This window comes from Myotis lucifugus, unplaced genomic scaffold, assembly GCF_000147115.1.
Source record: "Myotis lucifugus unplaced genomic scaffold, Myoluc2.0 scaffold_71, whole genome shotgun sequence".
In the NCBI taxonomy this organism is placed as follows: Eukaryota; Metazoa; Chordata; class Mammalia; order Chiroptera; family Vespertilionidae; genus Myotis; species Myotis lucifugus.
Window position 1 is genome coordinate 266,259 of NW_005871119.1, and position 20,687 is coordinate 286,945.

The window sequence follows — 20,687 nt, forward strand, 5'->3', positions numbered from 1 at the left end:
GGGCGGCCGGGCCTGGGGCGACCTCCGTGCCTCGGACGACGGCGGAGCGCAGGGGCCGCCCACTCGGGTCTGTGCCCAGGAGTGTGATGGGACGGGAGGTGGTGCCTCCGCCCCTCGACATCCCGGGTTGGGACCAGAGAAGATGTAACTTGTCTGTAAGACTTGATGGCTTCTCTTCACGGCGAGAGCCGGGCCGAAGGGGTGGAAACAAAGTGTGTTTCTGTGAAGGTGGCGGGTAGGCAGGTAGGCAGCGCTCGCCGCTCCCCACTGGGGGCCGGGCTCGGTGTGGCCGTCCTGGAGGCCCCCTGGAGGGGGCGGCCCTGCTGGCCCAGCCTGGCTCACACGCAGGGTCCTGGGTGACACTTAGGAGCCCGGGAGTGCGGGTGGGTGGCCTCTGCGCGGCCCCAGACATGGGACTGCGGTAAAGCCAGCTCTACTTGGTGAACCTGGCCTTCCGGAAGTTAAGATTTTTTAAAAATTATTATTAAAAGGAAAATTCAGTGTACACTGTTCAGGGAACCCTTTTCAGATCCTGGTAGGATTTCATTTTTCTTCACAAGTATTGCAGTATAATCCCCTAAGACTTCTCGCCAATGAGAAGCACCTCACGTTTTATGATTTGCTTGTCTAGATACGAAGCAGCCGCGGTTATGGTCTAGCCGGGTGTGTCTCTGGATGGGTCCTTTTGTGTATGTGTGTGCGGTTGACATCTCCTTTGTAGTTAGCACATGGAAAACGCACCAGTCGGCACAGAGATTAGTTTAGTGATTTCGGTTGTCTCTTTTTGGACACCCTTTTACATGAATATGGACCCTTTTTCATTAAGAACTGGACCTCATTCCCTGCCCTGACCCACCCACCCCATCATGTTGCTGGTGATTTTGTGTGTGTGTGTGTGTGTGTGTGTATGTAAATGTGTGTGTGTGTGTTTTCCAATTTTAATTTTCAATTATAGTTGACATTCAACATTATATTAGTTTCAGGTGTACAACCCAGTGATTAGGCATTTTCGTAACTCTCAAAGTGATCCCCCCCAATAAGTCTAATACCTACCTGGCACCATACATCCTATCTAATAATAGAAAAATAGGGTGATTAACCATACCTCCGCTATGCTTCCCATTGGCTAATCAGGGCGATATGCAAATTAACTGCCAACCAAGATGGCGGCCGGCAGCCATGCAGCTGAGGCAAACATGAGGCTTGTATGCTCCAGTGATGGAGGAAGCCAAGGTTCCCCGCCTGCTGTGGCCCAGCTCTGAGCTCCTGAAGCAACAGCTCCAAAAGCAACAATGTTTCAATTATAGAAGCCAAACAAAGCCCAGATACCTACTTTCAGCCAGCCCCGGCCTCAGAGCTGGCAACGGCCTCAGAGCTGGAGCCGGCTTTCAGCTCCAGTGACAGCTATAGAAGGTAAATAAATCCCAGAATAAAAAGAAAAAGTAAAAAAGGAGAGGCTGGGAGCTTCAGTCGCCCGCCAGCCTGAAAACGGCTCTCAGCCCCTCACCCAGACTGGCCAGGCACCCCAGTGGGGACCCCCACCCTGAAGGGGGTGTGACCAGCTGCAAACAGCCATCAGCCCCTCACCCAGGCTGGCCAGGCACCCCAGTGGGGACCCCCACCCTGATCTGGGACACCCTTCAGGGCAAACCAGCCGGCCCCCACCCGTGCACCAGGCCTCTATCCTATATAGTAAAAGGGTAATATGCCCTAACAGCAGAAAGACTGGGAATGACTGGTCACTATGAAAAACACTGACCACCAGGGGGCAGATGCTCAATGCAGGAACTGCCCTCTGGTGGTCAGTGTGCTCTCACAGGGGGGAGCTCTGCTCAGCTACAAGCCAGGCTAATGGCTGCCAGTGGTGGTGGGAGCCTCTCCCGCCTCCTCAGCAGCGCTAAGGATGTCCGACTGCAGCTTAGGTCTGCTCCCCGCTGGCAAGTGGACATCCCCCGAGGGCTGCCGGGCTGCCAGAGGGATGTCTGACTGCCTGCTTGGGCCTCATCCCCCAGGGAGCGGGCCTAAGCCAGCAGGTGGACTTCCTCCGAGGGGTCCCAGACTGCGAGAGGGCACAGGCCTGGCTGAGGGACCCCCCCCCTTCTAGTGCACAAATTTTTGTGCACCGGGCCTCTAGTCTATATAATAAAAGCCTAAGTGACCATTATGGCAGAACTACCAGAATGACCAGTTGCTATGATGCGCACTGACCACCAGGGGGCAGACACTCAACACAGGAGCTTCCCCCTGGTGGTCAGTGTGCTCCCACAGGGGGAGCGCCACTCAGCCAGAAGCTGGGCTCATGGCTTGCAAGCGCAGTGGTGATGGCAGAAGCTTCTCCCGCCTCTGCGGCAATGCTAAGGAGTAGTGAGCCGGGTGGTAAAGAGCTAGGGGTCCTGAACTGCAAGAGGGTGCAGGCCCCGCTGAGGGACCCCGCCCTCCCCCCAGTGCATGAATTTCGTGCACCAGCCTCTAGTAGTTATTATAATATTATTGACTGTATTCCCTATGCAGTACTTTACATCCCTATGACTATTTGTAACTGCTGATTTGTACTTCTTACCCCCTTCACCTTGGTCACCTGCCCCCCCAACATCCTTCCCAACTGTCAACCGTCAGTTTTTTTCTCTGTATATATGAGTTTTTTTCTGTTTTGATGGCTTTTTTTGTTTTTTAGATTCCACATATCAGTGAAAACATATGGTATCTGTCTTTCTCTGTCTGAAATATTTTATTTAGCATAATGCCCCTTAGGTCCATTCATGCTGTCACAAATGGAAAGATTTCATTCTTTTTTATGGCCAAGTAATATTCCATTGTATATATGTACCATGCCATCACTTCAGTTGCTTCCATATCTTCGCTATTGTACATGAAATGTCCTTTTTTTTTCTCTTGTTTACCCTTTTTTTAAAAGTCTATTTTGTCTAAGTATTGCTACTCCAGCTTTTTTTTTCACTTCTATTTGCACGAAATATCTTTTTTCATCCCTTTAGTTTTTGTGTGTCTTTCACTCTGAAGTGAGTCTCTTGTAGGCGGCAAATATATGCGTCTTGTTTTCTTCTCTATTCAGCCACCATATGTCTTTTCATTGGAGCATTTAATCCAATTACAATTAAAGTAATTATTGATAGGTATGTACCAAGTAGTTATTGCCATTTTTTTTTTTTGGTTCATATTTTTGGTTTCTTCATTTTGGCTACCTCTCTGTGTTTGTTTCTAAATATTAGGTAGATCTGCTATGTCTCCCAGTCTTGGTGGGGTAGCATTACATAGTAGGTGTCCTGTGGGGCCTAGTGCTGCAGACTCTCTGGTCACTTGAGCTGGGTGCTCCAGGGGTGTCCTTTGTGTGAGTTGCATGCCCTCCTGTTGTAGTTGAGCCTTGATTGCTATAGGCATGTCAGTGGGTGGGTTTGACCCTGAGGTTGCCTGGTTGTGAGGACTGGCCATGGCTACAGTGGGTGAGCTGTTATGTAGGGGCTGACCCTATGGATTGGGATTTACTTTAGGGGACCCTGGTGCCTGCCAGTCCATTCTTTGGGTGTGTCGTTTATGGTGCTAATTGAGTGGTGCTCTGGTGAGGTCTGAAGTCGTCCACGAGATGTGTTAGTTCTAGGGCCTCTCGGGAGGGGCTACCGTGTAGGCCTAGGTCAGCCACTGTCTGAGTCCATCCTTGGGCCACCTGGTAGCAGATGCAACACGGTTTGTGGTTGGTAGCTGCCTGTGCTGGGCTTGGAGGTGCCTGGGAGAAGGTATGCTGCGAACCAAAGCCTATCACCACTAGTGTCTGGCTTGGGACTGCTTAGCAAGAGGTACAGGGTACATGGAGACCAGTTGTTGTTTATTTGGGGTTTGTGGATTTTTGAGAGATTTTTAGGAAAGTCGGCAGAGTGGGTCAAGGTAAGCAGTGTATGAGGAACAGCTGCAGAAAGAGGTTCCTTTGGTCCATGGGTTGGGTGGGTTAGGGGATCTCAGAGAATCACCTGGGTGGGGTGAGAGGGGTGTTAGGGAGGTTAAAGGAGACTCATATTTGGTGCCCATCTGTACCTGTCATTTATGTGTGGGGAGAGCTCAGCAAAGAAACAGTGGAGCCTGTTAGTACTTTAGTCCCAAGAGAGCTGCCCCTCCAGCCCTCACCCTGAAGCCAGACAATTCCATTCCCCATATTTCCCTGGCAGTTTTCAAGCTGCTGTCCTTTAGGTGGCAAGTGTTTTTGAGCTACTGAGTCTGAGCTCGGGCCCTTTGACAGGACATTTTCACTAGTTGTTGGGACGCCTCTTCTCAGCACTGGTGCTCAGGGCTGGGGAGCCCAGGTGGAGCTGGGACCCCTTACTGTTTAGTGGGGACCTCTACAGCCGAGATATCCCTCCTGATTCTGCCACAGGTGGGTGTGGGACCAGCCTGTTTCAGGTCTCTGCCCGTCCTACCAGTCTCCAGGTAGCTTCTGTATATCATTGGTTATAGTTCTGTTCAGCTAGTCTTGAGATGGTTCTTAAGAGTGGTTGTTCTGTAATTTAGTTGTAATTTTGATGTCTTGGGAAGAGGTGAACACAGCATTTACCTACTGGAATTCTCTGCTGGTGATTTTTTAATTTTTTTTTATTTTATTGATTTTTTACAGAGAGGAAGGGAGAGGGACAGAGAGTTAGAAACATCGATGAGAAAGAAACATCGACCAGCTGCCTCCTGCACACCCCCCACTGGGGATGTGCCCCACAACCAAGGTATATGCCCTTGACTGGAATCGAACCCGGGACACTTCAGTCTGCAGGCCGATGCTCTATCCACTGAGCCAAACTGGTCAGGGCATCTGCTGGTGATTTTTAAAATCCATTTTAATGGCTTGAAGACTTGTGATTCCTTTTATTTAATAAATTATGGTTAGTGTGAATTCTTTTTGATTTTTGTGGTGACAGGCAACTTTTACAAATCTATGATTATTTAGCATTTGTGGTCATAAAGCATTATGAAATTGGAAATACTTCAAAATGAATTTAATTGCTAGTTTGATTTTTTTTCTTCTTTTTTATTATTCTGCATGTCTGGACCTATTTTCAGTAGAACAAAGGTAAAATTTGATGTGATAAAACAATCGGTTACTTTCATGTGTAGCTTCCTTCTGTTTATGACCAAGTATGGATCACCACTTAAAAAGGACCACGTGAGTGGTATAACCTGTTTGAAATCCTCAAGTCAGGGGCAAGAGTGTCTGTTCCGAGTAGGTAGATGGAATATGCACTCCCTAAGCAAGAGTAGTTTATGCTTTTACTATTTACATCAATAATTTATTATATTAAAACCCTTTATACTCCTATTCATCAATAAGGATTAATTTCTTTAAGAATAGTCGTATCACAGAGATTTTCATCAAAGGTAGAAAGGTGCAGCATTAAAAACACATTTTTTGAATTTGTCATTGAATTTTATTGGCTGCATTGTATCAAATTGGATTTAAAAAACTAATTGACCAACCATGGGGAGGTTAATGGAATAAACTATTCTTCTTACCCAGTGTGGTGGTACCTCATGGAAGTGGCAATATCCTCATATATAGGGTATCCCAAAAAACTATATACACACACTTTGAATAACTATAAAGGCAGTGTTTATTAAAATACATTTCATTTTCAAAATTGAGCTATCAACTGTTAAAGTGTGTATATATATATTTTTGGAACACCTGTATACTACTGAAACCATAGTTGTGGAACTTCTTGATCTGCCCCGAACTCTGAAGACTTCTGGGCCTTTAAGTTTTTTGCTAGTCCAGGAATTCATATTGATTTTTGTGACAACCTTGGCTCCAAAGAAACACTAGTATTTCTTACTGTCCTATAACACCTCAGCCTGTCACCTAACTATATGAAGACTTCTTCAGCCATACTCACACAGACCTTTATCACCCTACTTTTTGGGTAACTGCAAGTTTTGCTAGTTTTATTTTTAGTATTGTAGTCTGTCCTACATCTAAGTATGAGAGAAATGTCTCAATCAATTAGTATTTTCCTTTATGTTACTTACTCTTCTGTTATCCAAGTATTTATAGTATGTTATTATTCACTGTTACGTTGAATGTAAATTCAATCTGTCAATTAGGTTTACATCTTCTCCAAATTTATCTCATTAGTTCCCCAACTTAGCCTTCCACTTAAAATGTATGTGCTGAATCTCTTACTTAATACTTTACTTTTTGTCTGTGTGTAATTCCTACAATTAAAATGTCATTAGTTTATTTAATAATGGTCTCTCTAGGGAAAAATTTCCTAATCATATTAGTCCTATTATCATTACTTAACAACTTTCTTATTTTTTTAAAATATATTTTTATTGATTTTAGAGAGAAAGGGAGAGGGACAGAGAGATAGAAACATCAATGATGACAGAGAATCACTGGTCAGCTGCCTCCCGCATGCCCCCAACTGGGGATTGAGCCCACAACCCGGGCAAACAGTGTGTCTTTACTTATGTGCTTAGAGCCAAAAAGAAATTGAAACTCGGTTAATAAGCATTTTTGTGGATCTTTAAAATTTTTACTTATTCAAAATCTTGCTTTTATTTACTTCTTACACATGATAATTATAACATAATATGACAGAATTGAGAGCAAATATATTGGTCATACCAATAAATATAAGAGAATAACTCACTTATAAATAAAATTGTTTTCAGATTGTTTCACAAAGCACAAACAAACTATACTGCATATAAGAAATACATCAAGAACAAAATGTTACAGACAGGCTACAAATAAAGAAATGGGAAAATGCAAGCAGCAAGAAATCAGAGTTATCCTGAGGTCAGACAATGTAGAAGTTATGTCAAAAAGCATTAAATGATATGAAATACTAGGGGCCCTATTATTAGAATTCATGCACCTTGAAAGGAACTGTGAGCCACGAGGCTGCAGTAGGCACAGGGGCGGGTCTCAGCCCATCCTCGGTGCCCCTGCCCAGCCCCTCCCGCCACGGCCCCCAGTCCCCTGTCTGCCTGCAGCCCCACTCCTGCCACCGCCCGCTCCCATGTGCTGACGGCGTCAGCCCCACTTGCACCGCTGAGAGCGTAGAGTGATTGGGGCTGGCACAAGCGGGTGCGAGGCTGCTGCTGCCCCGATTGCCCCTCAGGAGCAGAGTGAGGTGGAGAAGCCCTCAGGGCTATCATGGCTGGCAGCCACTGCTCACACCTGCTGATGGTGCCGAGTGATCAGGACTGCCGCCAGGCACCAGAAGCAGGTGCAAAGCAGTGGCTCCGGAGCCAGCTGTGGGTGCAAGCAGGACCGGCGCTGGCAGTGGGTGTGAGTGGCAACTCTGGTGCCGGCAGCTGGTGCAAGCGGGGCTGGTGCCGGTAGCAGGTGCAGTGCCAGGCGGGACCGCAGCACGCGGGAGCAAAGAATTTTCAGTAACCACCAGAGTCTCACCCCGATGACAACGACTGGTGCCCTGCCTTGGTCTGGTGCCCCCACTCACCTGCTCCACCATCCTGCCTCGGCCAACACCCACCATGTTCCGCACACGCCCCCTGGTGGTCAGTGCACGTCATAGCGACCTGTTGTTCAGTTGTTCCGGTTGTTCCACTGTTTGGTCTATTTGCATATTAGCCTTTTATTATATAGGATTCTTTATAATGCTGAAAGGTGCAATTCTGAATGAAGTTATGATATCTATGTACCAAATAAGACAGCAGCCACCTTTACTCAAAAAGACACTGCAGGACATGAAAAGAGAATTAAAAACACACACCAATAATAGAAGACTTAACATATCTCACTCAGTGCAAGACATATCAAAGGGACAAAAAACTGTTTCCACATAAACATTTCTTCCTCAATTTCTCACAAAAGTTATGCTTTTCCAAATTATGAGATAATTTAATTGAGAAATTGGGAAATAGAAAATTGTACTATAATCTTCCTTTAAGAATCAAAGCTTAATAAATAACAGAGACATCACTGGTTTGAAAGATCCAATGCTATAAGTCATCAGGAGGAGCTGGAAATGGTGACATGCAGAGTCAGAGGTTAAGGTCAACATTTTCTGGATCTTCACAGGAACATGTAGGTGAGAAACAGTAATGATCTAATCAGTCAGTTTTGATTGTTGCCAATTTATGACAATGTCTGTCTTTTAATTTCTGAGTTTAGACCCTTTATACTTAATGTAATTATTTTTATGTTTCGATTTCTACTCACCATTTTATTATTAGGTGTATGTTCCCTCTGTTTTTTTATTCCTTTATTTCTCCTTTCCTGCTACTTTTTTGTAGTGTTTGAATATTTTTATTATCCTCTTTTAATTTACCCATTGAGTTTTGACAGTGTCTTTTTAGGAATAAGATATCTTTAACTTTCCACAATCTACTTAAAATCAACATCAATATGCAGATACTCTATCATCATATAGGTCTAATTACTTTCATCTGTTTATGTTATAATTTTTATAGGTATTATATCCACTTACATATCCGTGCATGTATTACATAAACATTTTAAAATGGAGATATAGTTGACATATAACATTATATTAGTTTCAGGTTTAAAACATGATGATACAATATTTGTATATATTGCAAAATCCTCACCACAGTTAGTCTAGTTAACACCCATCACCAGACATAGTTATACAGGTTTTTTTGTGTGATGAGAACTTTTAACATTTATTCATTTAGCAACTTCCAAATATGCAATACAGTATTATTAACTACTAGAGGCCTGATGCACAAAATTCGCGCAAGGGGCTCTGCCCTCCCAGTCCTGGCTGCCTCAGCCCTCGCAGCCCCTGCTTCATCCGGAGGGTCATCCGGCTTTCGGCAGTTCAGTCGATTTGCATATTATGCTTTTATTATTATAGGTACTTATCATGACATGTATTTATAACTGGAAGTTTATACCTTTTGACAATCTTCACCCATTTTGTACCCCCCAGCCTCTCACCTCGGTATCTATGAGTTCATTAAAAAAAACTTCCACATATAAGTGATATTACACAGTGTTTGTCTTTCTGTCTGAATTCTTTTAGCATAATGTCCTCAAAGTCTATACATGTAGTCACAAATGGCAAGATTTCTTTCATATGGCTGAATAATATTTCATTGTGTAAGTTTATATACATGCATATATATATATAACACATTTTCTTTATCCATGGGCACTTAGGTAGTGTCCATATCTTAGCTATTGTAAATAATGCTACAATGAACATAAGGGTGCACATATCCTTTTGAGTTAGTGTTTTTGGTTTTCTCCAATAAATACCCAGAAGTAGAATTGCTGGTCATATGGTAGTTCTATTTTTAAGTTTTCGAGGAACCTGGATACTGTTTTCTATAGTGGTGCTCCAATTTACATTTCTACCCATAGTGCACAAGGGTTCCCTTTTCTCCACATCCTCATCAATACTTGTTATTATTTGTGTTTTGCATAATAGTCATTCTAACAGGTGTGAGGTGATATCTCATTGTGGTTTTGATTTGCACTTCTCCATGATTAGAGCACCTTTTCATGTACCTGTTTGCCATTCATATGTCTTCTTTGGAAAAATGTCTGTTTGGAAACTGTCCATTTTTTTCAATCCTCACCCGAGAACATGCTTTGAGAGAGAGAGAGAGAGAGAGAGAGAGAGAGAGAGAGAGAGAGAGAGAGAGAAACATCGATGTGGGAGAGAAACTTCTATCATCGATAGGTTGTCTCCTGTATGTGTCCCAACTGGGAATTGAACCTGAAATCTAGGTATGTGCCTTCACTGAAACTGAACCTGCAACCTTTTGGGGTCCAGAACGATGTTCAAACCAAATGAGCCACACTCTGCCAGGGCCTCTGCCCATTTTTAATCAGTTTGGTTTTTTGTTTTGCTATTGTGTTTTATAAAAATATTTTTGATGTAATAATTTAATATAAAGTTTTTAACTTGATTTTAACTGTCATACATATTTTAACGATTTTAAGAGGGAAAGGATAATCTATTATAGTTACCCAGATATTTACCATTTCTGTTGCTTTTCTTTCATTTTTTTTTCTTTCTTTTTTTTTTTTTCAATGACTCAGATGTTTCTTTCTAATGAATTGACCATTACATTTCCTAAGTTCTGAAATGGCCAACAGACCATAGAAAGACATTTCTTTAGGCTCCTGCTTGAAACCAGCAGCTTCAGCAAACTGCTGGTCTTGATTCAGGGCCAACTTTTCTTTCATTTTTGATATTCCAAGTTTTCCTCAGACGTTAGCATTTCCTTTAGAGTAGTGTTGCTAGAATACCAATTGTTTTAGTTTTCTTTCATCTGAGAATGTCTTTATTTCACTTTAATTTTTAAAGGATATTTTTACCAGTTACAGAATTCAGGGTTAACAGTTTTTTCCCCTTCAACACTTTAAAAGTGCCATTCTTTATATTCCACAAATGGGTGAGATCATGTGATACTTATCTTTCTCCAACTGGCTTATTTCACTTAGCATAATGCTCTCCAGGTCCATCCATGCTGTTGCAAATGGTAAAAGTTCATTCTTTTTTACAGTAGTGTAGTATTCCATTGTGTATATGTACCACTGTTTTTTAATCCACTCATCTACTCATGGGCACTTAGGCTGTTTCCAAATCTTAGCTATTGTAAATTGCGCTGCTATGAACATAGGGGTGCATATATCCTTTCTGATTGGTGTTTCTGGTTTCTTGGGATATATTTCTAGAAGTGGAATTCCTGGGTCAAATGGGAGTTCCATTTTTAACTTTTTGACAAAACTCCATACTGTTCTCCACAGTGGCTGCACCAGTCTGCATTCCCACCAGCAGTGCACGAGGGTTCCACATCCTCACCAGGGTTTGTTGTTTGTTGATTTGTTGATGATAGCCATTCTGACAGGTGTGAGATGGTACCTCATTGTTGTTTTGATTTGCATCTCTCGGATGATTATTGACTTTGAGCATGTTTTCATATGTCTCCTGGCCTTCTGTGTGTCCACTTTCGAAAGTGTCTAATTAGGTCCTTTGCCCATTTAATGAACAACATAAGCTGATGAACAAAAATAGATCCAGAGACAGAGAAGTATGGAACAGACCATCAAACCTCAGAGGGAAGGAAGGGGTGGGTGGGGGTGGGGTAAGAAATCAACCAAAGGACTTGTATGCATGTATATAAGCATAACCAATGGACACAGACACTAAGGGGTGAGGGCTGGCGCTGGGGGATGGGAGTGGCCTGGAAGAGGTCAATGGGGGAAAAGAGACATATGTAATACTTTAAACAATAAAGAATTTTTTAAAGAAGTGCCATTCTTCTTCCTCCTGATTTCCCTTGTTTCTGACAAGAAATCTACAGTCATTCCAATTGTTGTTTTTCTCTGGCTCCTTTAAAGATTTTTTTTTCCTTTTGTTTTTAGTTTTTAACATTTTGAATATAGTATTTCTGGGTTTGGATTTCTTTGAGTTTATCTTCTTGTGTTTTGCCGAGCTTCCTGAATTTGTAATTTTATGTCTTGTGCCAAAATTGATAAGGTTTTAGCCATTATTTTTCCAAATATTTTTTTTATTTCTCCTCTCCTTTTGGGATTCTGTTGATACAAATGTTATGCGTTTTGGTTTTGCCCACAAGTCTTTGAGGCTGTTACTCCCCTTCCCCTGTCTTGTTTTTCTCTTTGTTTTATAGATTGGTTGATTTCTAATGATCTGTATTCAAGTTGACAGACCCTTCCCTCTCACATCTCCATTCTGTTCTTGAGCCTATCCAATGAATATTTTAGTTGTTATTGGGTTTTTTTAATTCTAAAATTTCCATTTTGATTTTTATAGTTTTAATTTCTTAGCCAAGACTTTCTATCTTTCCAGTCATTTTAAAATATTTTGCTCTTATGGTTTGGGGCATGGTTACAAGAACTGATTATAAGTCCTTGATAAATCCATTACCTATATCTTCTTGGGATTGATGCTTGTTTAATTTCTTTTCCATTGAGAGTTAATGTTTTTCTGTTTCTTTATATGCTGAGTAATTTTTGCATGGACCCTGAACATTTGCATATTATGAGTTTATAGGTTTTAGTTAAATCCTAAGGAGAATACTGTTCTTTTTATTTTTAGAAGCCACTCAATCTGGTTAGGTCAGTGTGTAAGTTAGACCCAGCTTCCATGGGTGTGGTTCCAGTATCCCATTTTCAAAACCTACTTTGTACTGCTATTTGGATCTGTTCATCATGTGTACCATCTAGTGGCCAGTGTGGTTCACTGCACAGTTCAGTTCTCAAAGCTTTTGCTGTGCTTTAAGGTCAGATCGATACATGAATAGCTCAGAAGTGAGCCCAGGAGTTCATATACAACTTTAAGGGATTGCTCTTTTGAGTTCCCTTTTCTGTGATTTCTCTGATACTATCTTGTCTCCTGCAGGTCCCCCTTTCCAGCCCACAAGCCAGAAAACTGGGCCTTTAGTTTCCCTGCTCTGTTATGTACTTCCTGCAGCTGCATTTGTATCTGGGGCCAAGTAACTGGAAGAGAGAGAAACAAGCAGCAGGCATTTGACCCATGATCTTGGGACCATTGCTCCTCTGGTTAAAAAGAATGACATTCCTCCCTTAGAATTTTCAATATCTGTGGTAGCCATGATTCTGCCCCCCACTATGAGATTGCCTTGGGGCTGGGGCTGGAGAAAATGGAAAAAGCAGTGGATTTTCCTTCTCCGTGACCTTTGAGAGTCCATCTCAGGCTTTTTGGTGTGTCTACAGAGTGACCAAGAACATTGCTGCTTTGCCATCCTCAAGATCACTTCATAGTCCTGAGTGTAGATTTATAGATTTTATGTACACATTCCAGGTGACTGCTAGAAGAAATGAAACACTAGAAAACCCACTTTTCAGTGGAGTCAGCTGTCTTTAACCCTTTGAGTGCCAACCAATATCCTAGGAACTATGCTAAAATTGCCAAGGCATTTTTGCTGATTTTACAGCAGTTTAGGAAAAAAATTATGAATTGCAAGTAAATGAAGTTACATATTCAAAAACTTAAGGAAACCTTTACTACATTTATTTTCATCTTTTACATATATTGTTTGCTGATTGTATTATAAAATACTAGTAGAAAAAAAATTGAACAAAACATATAATGTTAAAATAAAGCGCTCCCGGCACTTTTGGCAAAAGACAGGAGGAGCGCGATTGCGCTCCCCGGCACTCTAGGGGTTAAGGAGTTTTCCCCACATCTCATACAACACTACCATTTATAGTCACATGGCCACACCTAACTACAAGGGAGTATGGAATTATAGTCTTTTACCTGATGCGTTGCTGCCCCAAATAATGTAATGGTTCTCTTACTGGGGAGGAAGGGGAGAATAGATGTGGCAGACAGTTAGCAGTCTCTGCTATAGCCAGAGCTGCCAGAAACAGGCTAGAGATTTAACACATGTAAATGACAAATATGATTACAATATTCTTAGAGATTGAGATAAGTGGCTTTAACAGTTATTAATATTTTAATATCTTACAGATTTATTGTATAAAAATAAAAAGATACCAAAATGTGAAAAGTTTGTCCCCCTCCCACTTTTGTGCATCAGCTAACTGGTTCTCCTTCCTGCAGGCAACTACTGTTTCAGTGACAATTGTTTCCATTACATTCTAGAAATACTGTACTTAGCATATTCTTACAAGGGATTTTCATAAATGTTATTAATATAGGGCATGAATTAGGTATGCCTTTTGAGTAGTGGGTAGGAGGTGGTGTTATAAAGAGAAATGTTGCAGTTAGGAGTATGTATATGAACTAGAGGCCCGGTGCACCTTGCGTGGCCTGTGGGGATCTGGCCGAAAACGGCAGTCCAACGCTGCCTGCCACTCCTACCTGCCACTCCTGCTCATCCTGGCCCCGCTGTGCCTGCTGTTGCTCGGTAGGCTCACTGCCGCTCCGCTGCAGTCTCTGGGCTGCAGTGACCAGCTGTGAGCCCTGCATCTGGCACCCTTCGGTCAGCTGAGTGGTGCTCCCACTGTGGGAGTGCACTGACCACCAGGGGGCAGCTCCTGCATTGAGCGTCTGCCCCCTGGTGGTCACTGCGTGTCATAGCAAATGGTCGACTGGTTGGAATGGTCGCTTAGGCTTTTATATATACAGATCATAGGGAGACATGGAAAACAGACTGAAAATCATGATCCCAGATTGGACTCTGTATCATCAACCTGGTACTCTGCAACTGGTTCTGAAGCATTGTGTTCCCTTTCTTTACTGAGTTAGCCTTAGCAAGGGGATTCTTCAGTATGGTGAGTAACAAATACTGTCGGGTGAGTGCTCTGAACTCACCTGTAGCATTTTCATGAAATGGTATGACTAGTTAGGGAAAAAACACGGAGTTCTCCCATTAGTCTTAGGATACAGTTTAAAACTTGACCAGACTAACAAGGACTTGCCTGTTCTGGTTCCTGCCTGTCTTCAGAGTGTCATCTTTCAGCCTTCTTTCCACAGTTGATGCAGTTTTCTTCCCTATACTTTCTCCAAGAAGCCAGGCTTTGTGCATTAGGGTTTATGCCCTGTTCTTGCCTGCACTACCATCCCAGCTTTTTACTTGGTCAACTCCTACTCTTCTATGTGTCCTTCAAATCTCATTTGAACACCCTTTTCAGTGAGCTCTTCCCTTTGAACCTTCTAAATTAAGTTACATCATAAGCTTTCCCTTTTCCCTGTACTTATCACATAATTATTTTAAAGTTATTTGTATAGCTATTTATATAATATCCTGGTAAGCTCTCTAAATAGTAAATTCCTTGAGGCCATGGACCATGTTTGACATATCCACTGTTTCATTGGTTTAGTGCCTATAAGTATTGTGAGCAGGCACTCAAAAATATTTGTTGAAAAATATTTGGTGAATGTGATGATGAATTTTATGTATCAACTTGACTGGGCCACTGGATGCCCAGACATTTGGTCAAATATTATTCTGGGTATGTCTGTGAGGGTGTTTATGGATGAAATTAACATTTGAAGTGGTAGACTGAGCAAAGCCAACTTCCCTATTTCCGGTGGGCCAGGCTAGACTAGATTCTCAGCTCTCTTGGTTTCTCAGGCCTTTAGATTTGGACTGGAATTACACCATTGGTTCTCCTGGGTCTCCATCTTGCGGACCAGATTTAAGGACTTGTTAATCTCCATAATTGAATGAGCCAATTCCTTAAGTAAATTTCCATGGGTATGTACATGCATTCTATTGGTTATGTTTCTCTGAAGAACCCTAACCAACACAGTGAGCTTTACAATCACCTACAAAACAACTGTAAGAGGAGACAGAACATCCCTGAAAATCTCAACTGTGGATCTGAAGTAAGAAAGCCATCTTGTGGTGTTTCTGGGAATATCATGTTGATATGTGAAGTATGTGTGTATCCCTTAGGAAACTAAAACATAGTTCTCTGCAACAGTTCTTAATATATTTTGTGCCAAAAGTCTCCTTTGGAAATGTGGTGAAGTCTGTAGACTCCTTAAAACAATGGTTTTAAATAAGTAAAATACATAACGTTATAAAAGAAACCAATTATAATGCAATATATATATTAAAATGTTAAACACTAAATGTGGGATATTGTAAGATATATTTCTCTTTACTAAAGACTTACGTGGCATTGCAATATATTTAAATATAGGCAATTTAAAGTAAAACTTTATTTTTAAAAGAGATCAGTAGGAAGATCATCACCCTGACTAGCCTATGTGCCTAGTCATGTTATAAAGCAACCTTATTTTGGGTTTTAAACTACTATAATTTCAAATAATGATAGATATAAATGATATGTCAAAATATATCCCACAAATGTAATAGGATATAAAAATGTTTGTTATTTTGATTTATGCCAGAATCACAAGAACCACTACTACAGTGGTAGGCAAAAGTAGGTTTATAGTTATGAGTACACAAAACAGTTTATTTTTGTATTATTTTTTTAATTATTATATTATTTATTTGTATTACAACTTTACACCTACTTTTGTCCAACCCTGTATTTATCTTGTTTGTTTTTTCTTCTTTTATAATGGGAGGAAATAGAGTTAGTCAAACAAAATGTCCACATTTTGAGATTCTTGAATAATATCCACTCAGGGCCTGTGATTAGGTCCATGGACCTTAGCTTAATAACCTCCAGTAGGCAGCTAAGTTGGGTCTTCACAAAAGGTACTGACTTGGTCTCTTAAAATTGATTCTTAAATTCAAGGAGTTTCTGACAGTATTGGGCTGTGAAGAATCCTATTTACTTAGGGTTTGCATATGTGTGATTTTATCTTAAAACTTGTTAGTAATATAAATATTTATATATCACTCACTTTATAATTTACACAGGATGCAAAAATATCTAATCACATTTTATCCTCCCAACAACCCAATGAGACACACATAACCTATACTGTGTGCTCCATAAATGTTTGATTGCTCTTATTTAGGTGATATAGACATTGAGGAGAGTTTCCATTTAACCCCTAATACTTTAAGTACTTGCTCAAAATCACAGTGTTAAAAAATGTCTACTTGTGAATCAAACTTGTATCTAAATCCAAATAGTATGCCCATTAGACTTATATGTTCCTGTGAATATATGTTTGCCCATGAAGTATGTGTATCAATTTAAAGCATATGGATTATTGCAAAATAATGTACCAAATATGTACCAAATATATGCCAAAATGTACCAAACGGCCACCTACAACAAAGAATTATCTGGTTCAAAATGTCACTAAGTGCTGAGGTTGAGAAACCCTGATTTAGATCAAGGCATTTAAAAAAAATCCCCACCAACTCTGGTACTTAACACTAAGTAGATATGTCTTATTATCAAACCAAGTGGATCTTGAATACTTGCTTTAAAATCAATTTAAAAAGTTGTTAGTATTAGATTAATTTAATTAAATATTTTTCTAATGTATGTGTGAAAGCTCAATTATTAGTGGACAGATTTCACATCGTGAACACTCTTGTACGTCTGTGTATATAAAAATTCTTGGTTTGAAATTTGAAGTGGATGGGTTGATTGCTTAAAATTAGAACTACATAGAACTGAACTACATGGAACTGAAAAGTTGTTTCAGACTCATATATTTGTTCATCCACTTGTTTATTTAAAATGTATTGAGGCCTTGCTCCGTCCTGGCATTGTGTCAGAGGCTGGCTTACAAATATGAATAGCATAGTACTTGTCCACCGGAAGCACCCGGAATTCCGGGTGAAACAGCAGTTAGGTAGAAATGAAGTAGAGAAGTACCAGATGTTGTGGGAGCATATTGGAGGGCCCCTCACTAATCCAAAGAAAAGGAGGAAAACCTTCTTGAAGGAAAAAGCAAGGGACATTTACAAATCCATGTTTAATTTAATTGGTAATTAAATGTGTCGAAATGCCATCTAATTTTCAAACTTTGCAGATTCTTCTGTTAGGTCAGCGAGTTCAATTCACGCGAGCCGACTTAACTCGTTTCCCCCACTCCAAGTGTTAAGAAATCAAATGAATGCACAATAGACAAGCATATTTAGAGGATTTTGTCTAGAATAGTATAAATGTGTATATGATTACTAGACTCTCTACTGGCAACCGTTATTACCCATTTGATTTGGTTTGGATTGTTCTTACACATTTCAATCCAAGATCTGAGATTTGGCTTTTTTTTTTTAAGAGAAAATGTAAAGGATGGAGGGATGGAGGGATGGAGGGAGGGAGGGAGAATACAGAGGGAAGGAGGGGAGGAGGAAGAGAGAGAAAAAGAGAGAGAAAAGAGCAATTTTTGGCACTCTGGAAAAAGTATAGGAAGGAATCCTTCAGTAGAATGTATCCAGGACAAATTAGTATCACTTCTCTTTCTGTAGATATAAACTATGCACATACACTATGTTAATACATTTAAAAATACTATGGTATTTAAAACTAAAATTTGATCTCTTTATTTTAGAATAATAAATAATAAAAACAAAAAGGCCCCTCCTTTAATATTCTTAATAGATAAATAATTTTCTCCCAAATTACTATTAAAATTAATTTGAAAATCTTTTGATACAGTAGGTCCTCGGGTTCCGTCAGAGATCTGTTCCTACGGCGTGACGTAATGCGAAATCGCCGTAAGTGAGAACCCACCTATATAAGCACCTACGTCACTCACATGGAGCACATACACAGCAGCAATGAAGTGAAACAGTAAAAATATTTAAAAGAAAGATAGCAATTCCTGACCTTTACTTGTGGCAAATAAATAATAAAAAACATAAAGCACATATGTACAGAAGTCGAAATGATGGAACTTTTTTTTTTATAAATAAATGGGAGATGGTGACGTAACCACGAAATGATGTACATCAAGGACTGCCTGTATTTAAAAAAACCTGTTAGAACTGATGTGCCATTATGATTTCACTTATATGTGAAATCTACAGAACCAAATGAACCACAAAACAGAAACAGACTCATAGATACAGAGAACAAACAGGGTAGCCAGATGGGACGGTGTTGAGGGGCTGGGTGAAAAGGTGAAGGGATTTAAAAATACAAATTGATAGTTACAATATAGTCATGGGATGTAAAGTACAGCATAGGGAATATAGTCAATAATATTGTAATATTGTAATAACTATGATACCATGTACGTACTAGAATTATCAGGGGAATCACTTTGTAAATTATGTAATTGTCTAACCACTATGCTGTACTCCCGAAACTAATATAAAATAATACTAGAGGCCCAGTGCACGAGCACGGGTAGGGTCCCTAGGCCTGGCTGGCAATCAGGGCCGATTGGGGCCTTCCGGCTGCTGGTTGGGGCCTCCCTACCCCGGCTGCTGGCTGCCGGCCAGGGCCTTCCTTTGTTCTGCACCACCCCCTGGTGGTCAGTGCACATCATAGCAAGTGATCAGTCTCCCGGTCAGACTCCCACATGGACAATTTGCATATTAAGCTTTTATTTATATATCTCTATATATGTGTGTGTATACACACACACACACACATACACACACACTAGAGGCCTTGTGCATGAATTCGTGCACGGGTTCGTGCACGGGTGGGATCCCTCAGGGTGGCCTGTGGCGATTGGGCCGAAACCACAGTCCAACACCGCCCGCAGCTCCTACTTGCCGCTCCCACTCATCCTGGCACCACTGCACCTGCCACAGTCTCGCACCCAATCAGTCCTGACTGGGAGAGGCTCACACCACCACAGCAGCAGCACTTGCCAGTATCTGGTGCCCTCCCGAGGGGAGTGGCCTGTGGGATCTGCTGAAACCAGCTCTCTGACATTCCCTGAGGGATCCCAGATTGTGAGAGGACGCAGGCCAGGCCAAGGGACCCCACCAGTGCACGATTGGGGCCGGGAGGGACCGCAGGAGGGTTCCAGGGCATGTCTGGCCCATCTTGCTCAGTCCTGATTGGCCAGACCCCAGCAGCAAACTAACCTACCGGTCATCTTAAAAATTTTGTGATTTAGATGCTTTTTTTGTTTTTTGCCATTCAGCCTGATTATTTTTAATCATTATTCAGGAGAAAAGAAGGCAAACTACTAAAGTTCACTGGAAACATTAAAGATGCTTAGTATAGAATACTGAATATACTCTGTTTTTAATGGTAACCGTTTCTGATAAATTACTCAGGGTAAAACTAGTTTCTTTCTCTGTTATGTTTGCTCGATGCAGAAATGGTTTTTAATATGTTTCTCGTTATGCCAGGAATTTTTTTTTCTATCTGTTTGATAATCTCGGTTTTCTCAAAAAGATATACATAGATTAATTAGTAAAGTCCAGAAGAATAGTTGTCCTGTTTCTGCCCTCAGCAGTGAAACAACATACCATTCTGCTAGGGATCTAGTCCAAAAGGTTTTTTAGGGAGTAGGGAAAGTAAAAGGAAGACAGAAAAAGGAGAAAACCAGAGTTGAACCTAGAGTGTATGAAAATGCTTTTAGGGAACTAGAATTATAGATGTTCTGGAAACCCAATATGAGTATGGATGTCTAAGCTTTTCAACTACATGAAAGACGCAGTAGAAATCCAATGAAAGTTTAAACCTGCATGCTTTAGATACACTATTCTTTGTTGGATAGACCCTACAGGATAACCCTAAGGTAAACATTCTTTAAACATTTGTATATTACATCAGCTTTTAATAAGAATGTATAAAACTGGCATTTTGCTGTCAAGTTTTAGATAGAACTGAGTTGTTTATAAATTTCCACAAAATATATATAAGGAACTCATACAACTTAACAAAAGGAAGACAAACAATCCAATCAAAAAATGGGCAAAGGACCTAAATAGACACTTTTCGAAAGAGGACATACAGAAAGCCAAGAGACATATGAAAACATGCTCAAAGTCACTAATCATCCGAGAGATCAAATCAAAATAACAATGAAGTACCATCTCATACCTGTCAGAATGGCTATCATCAACAAATCAACAAACGACAAGTGCTGGCGAGGATGCGAGGATGCGGAGAAAAAGGAACTCTCGTGCACTGCTGGTGGGAATGCAGGCTGGTGCAGCCACTGTGGAGAACAGTATGGAGTTTCCTCAAAAAAATTAAAAATGGAACTTCCATTTGACCCAGTAATCCTACTTCTAGGAATATATCCCAAGAAACTAGAAACACCAATCAGAAAGGATATATGTACCCCTATGTTCATAGCAGCACAATTTACAATAGCTGAGATTTGGAAACAGCCTAAGTGCCCATCAGCAGATGAGTGGATTAAAAAACAGTGGTATGTCTA

General features: G+C 41.0%; 1 protein-coding gene and 1 non-coding gene across 2 annotated transcripts in view; one reads left to right on the forward strand and one right to left on the reverse strand.

Annotated features, from left to right (window-relative positions):
- Nucleotides 1–4,672: 4,672 nt before the first annotated feature.
- The window catches only part of ME1 (malic enzyme 1), a 148,712-nt gene continuing 132,697 nt past the window's right edge, over nt 4,673–20,687 (forward strand). Inside the window, exon 1 of the mRNA XM_006090348.3 lies at nt 4,673–4,721. Within this exon, the coding sequence (XP_006090410.2) occupies nt 4,704–4,721 (18 nt within the window). The 5' untranslated portion in view covers nt 4,673–4,703. The remainder of the gene's footprint in view (nt 4,722–20,687) is intronic.
- LOC111826359 lies at nt 10,032–10,168 on the reverse strand. Its single transcript, XR_002829700.1, has one exon. It is a non-coding gene; the product is annotated as a small nucleolar RNA SNORA2/SNORA34 family (small nucleolar RNA).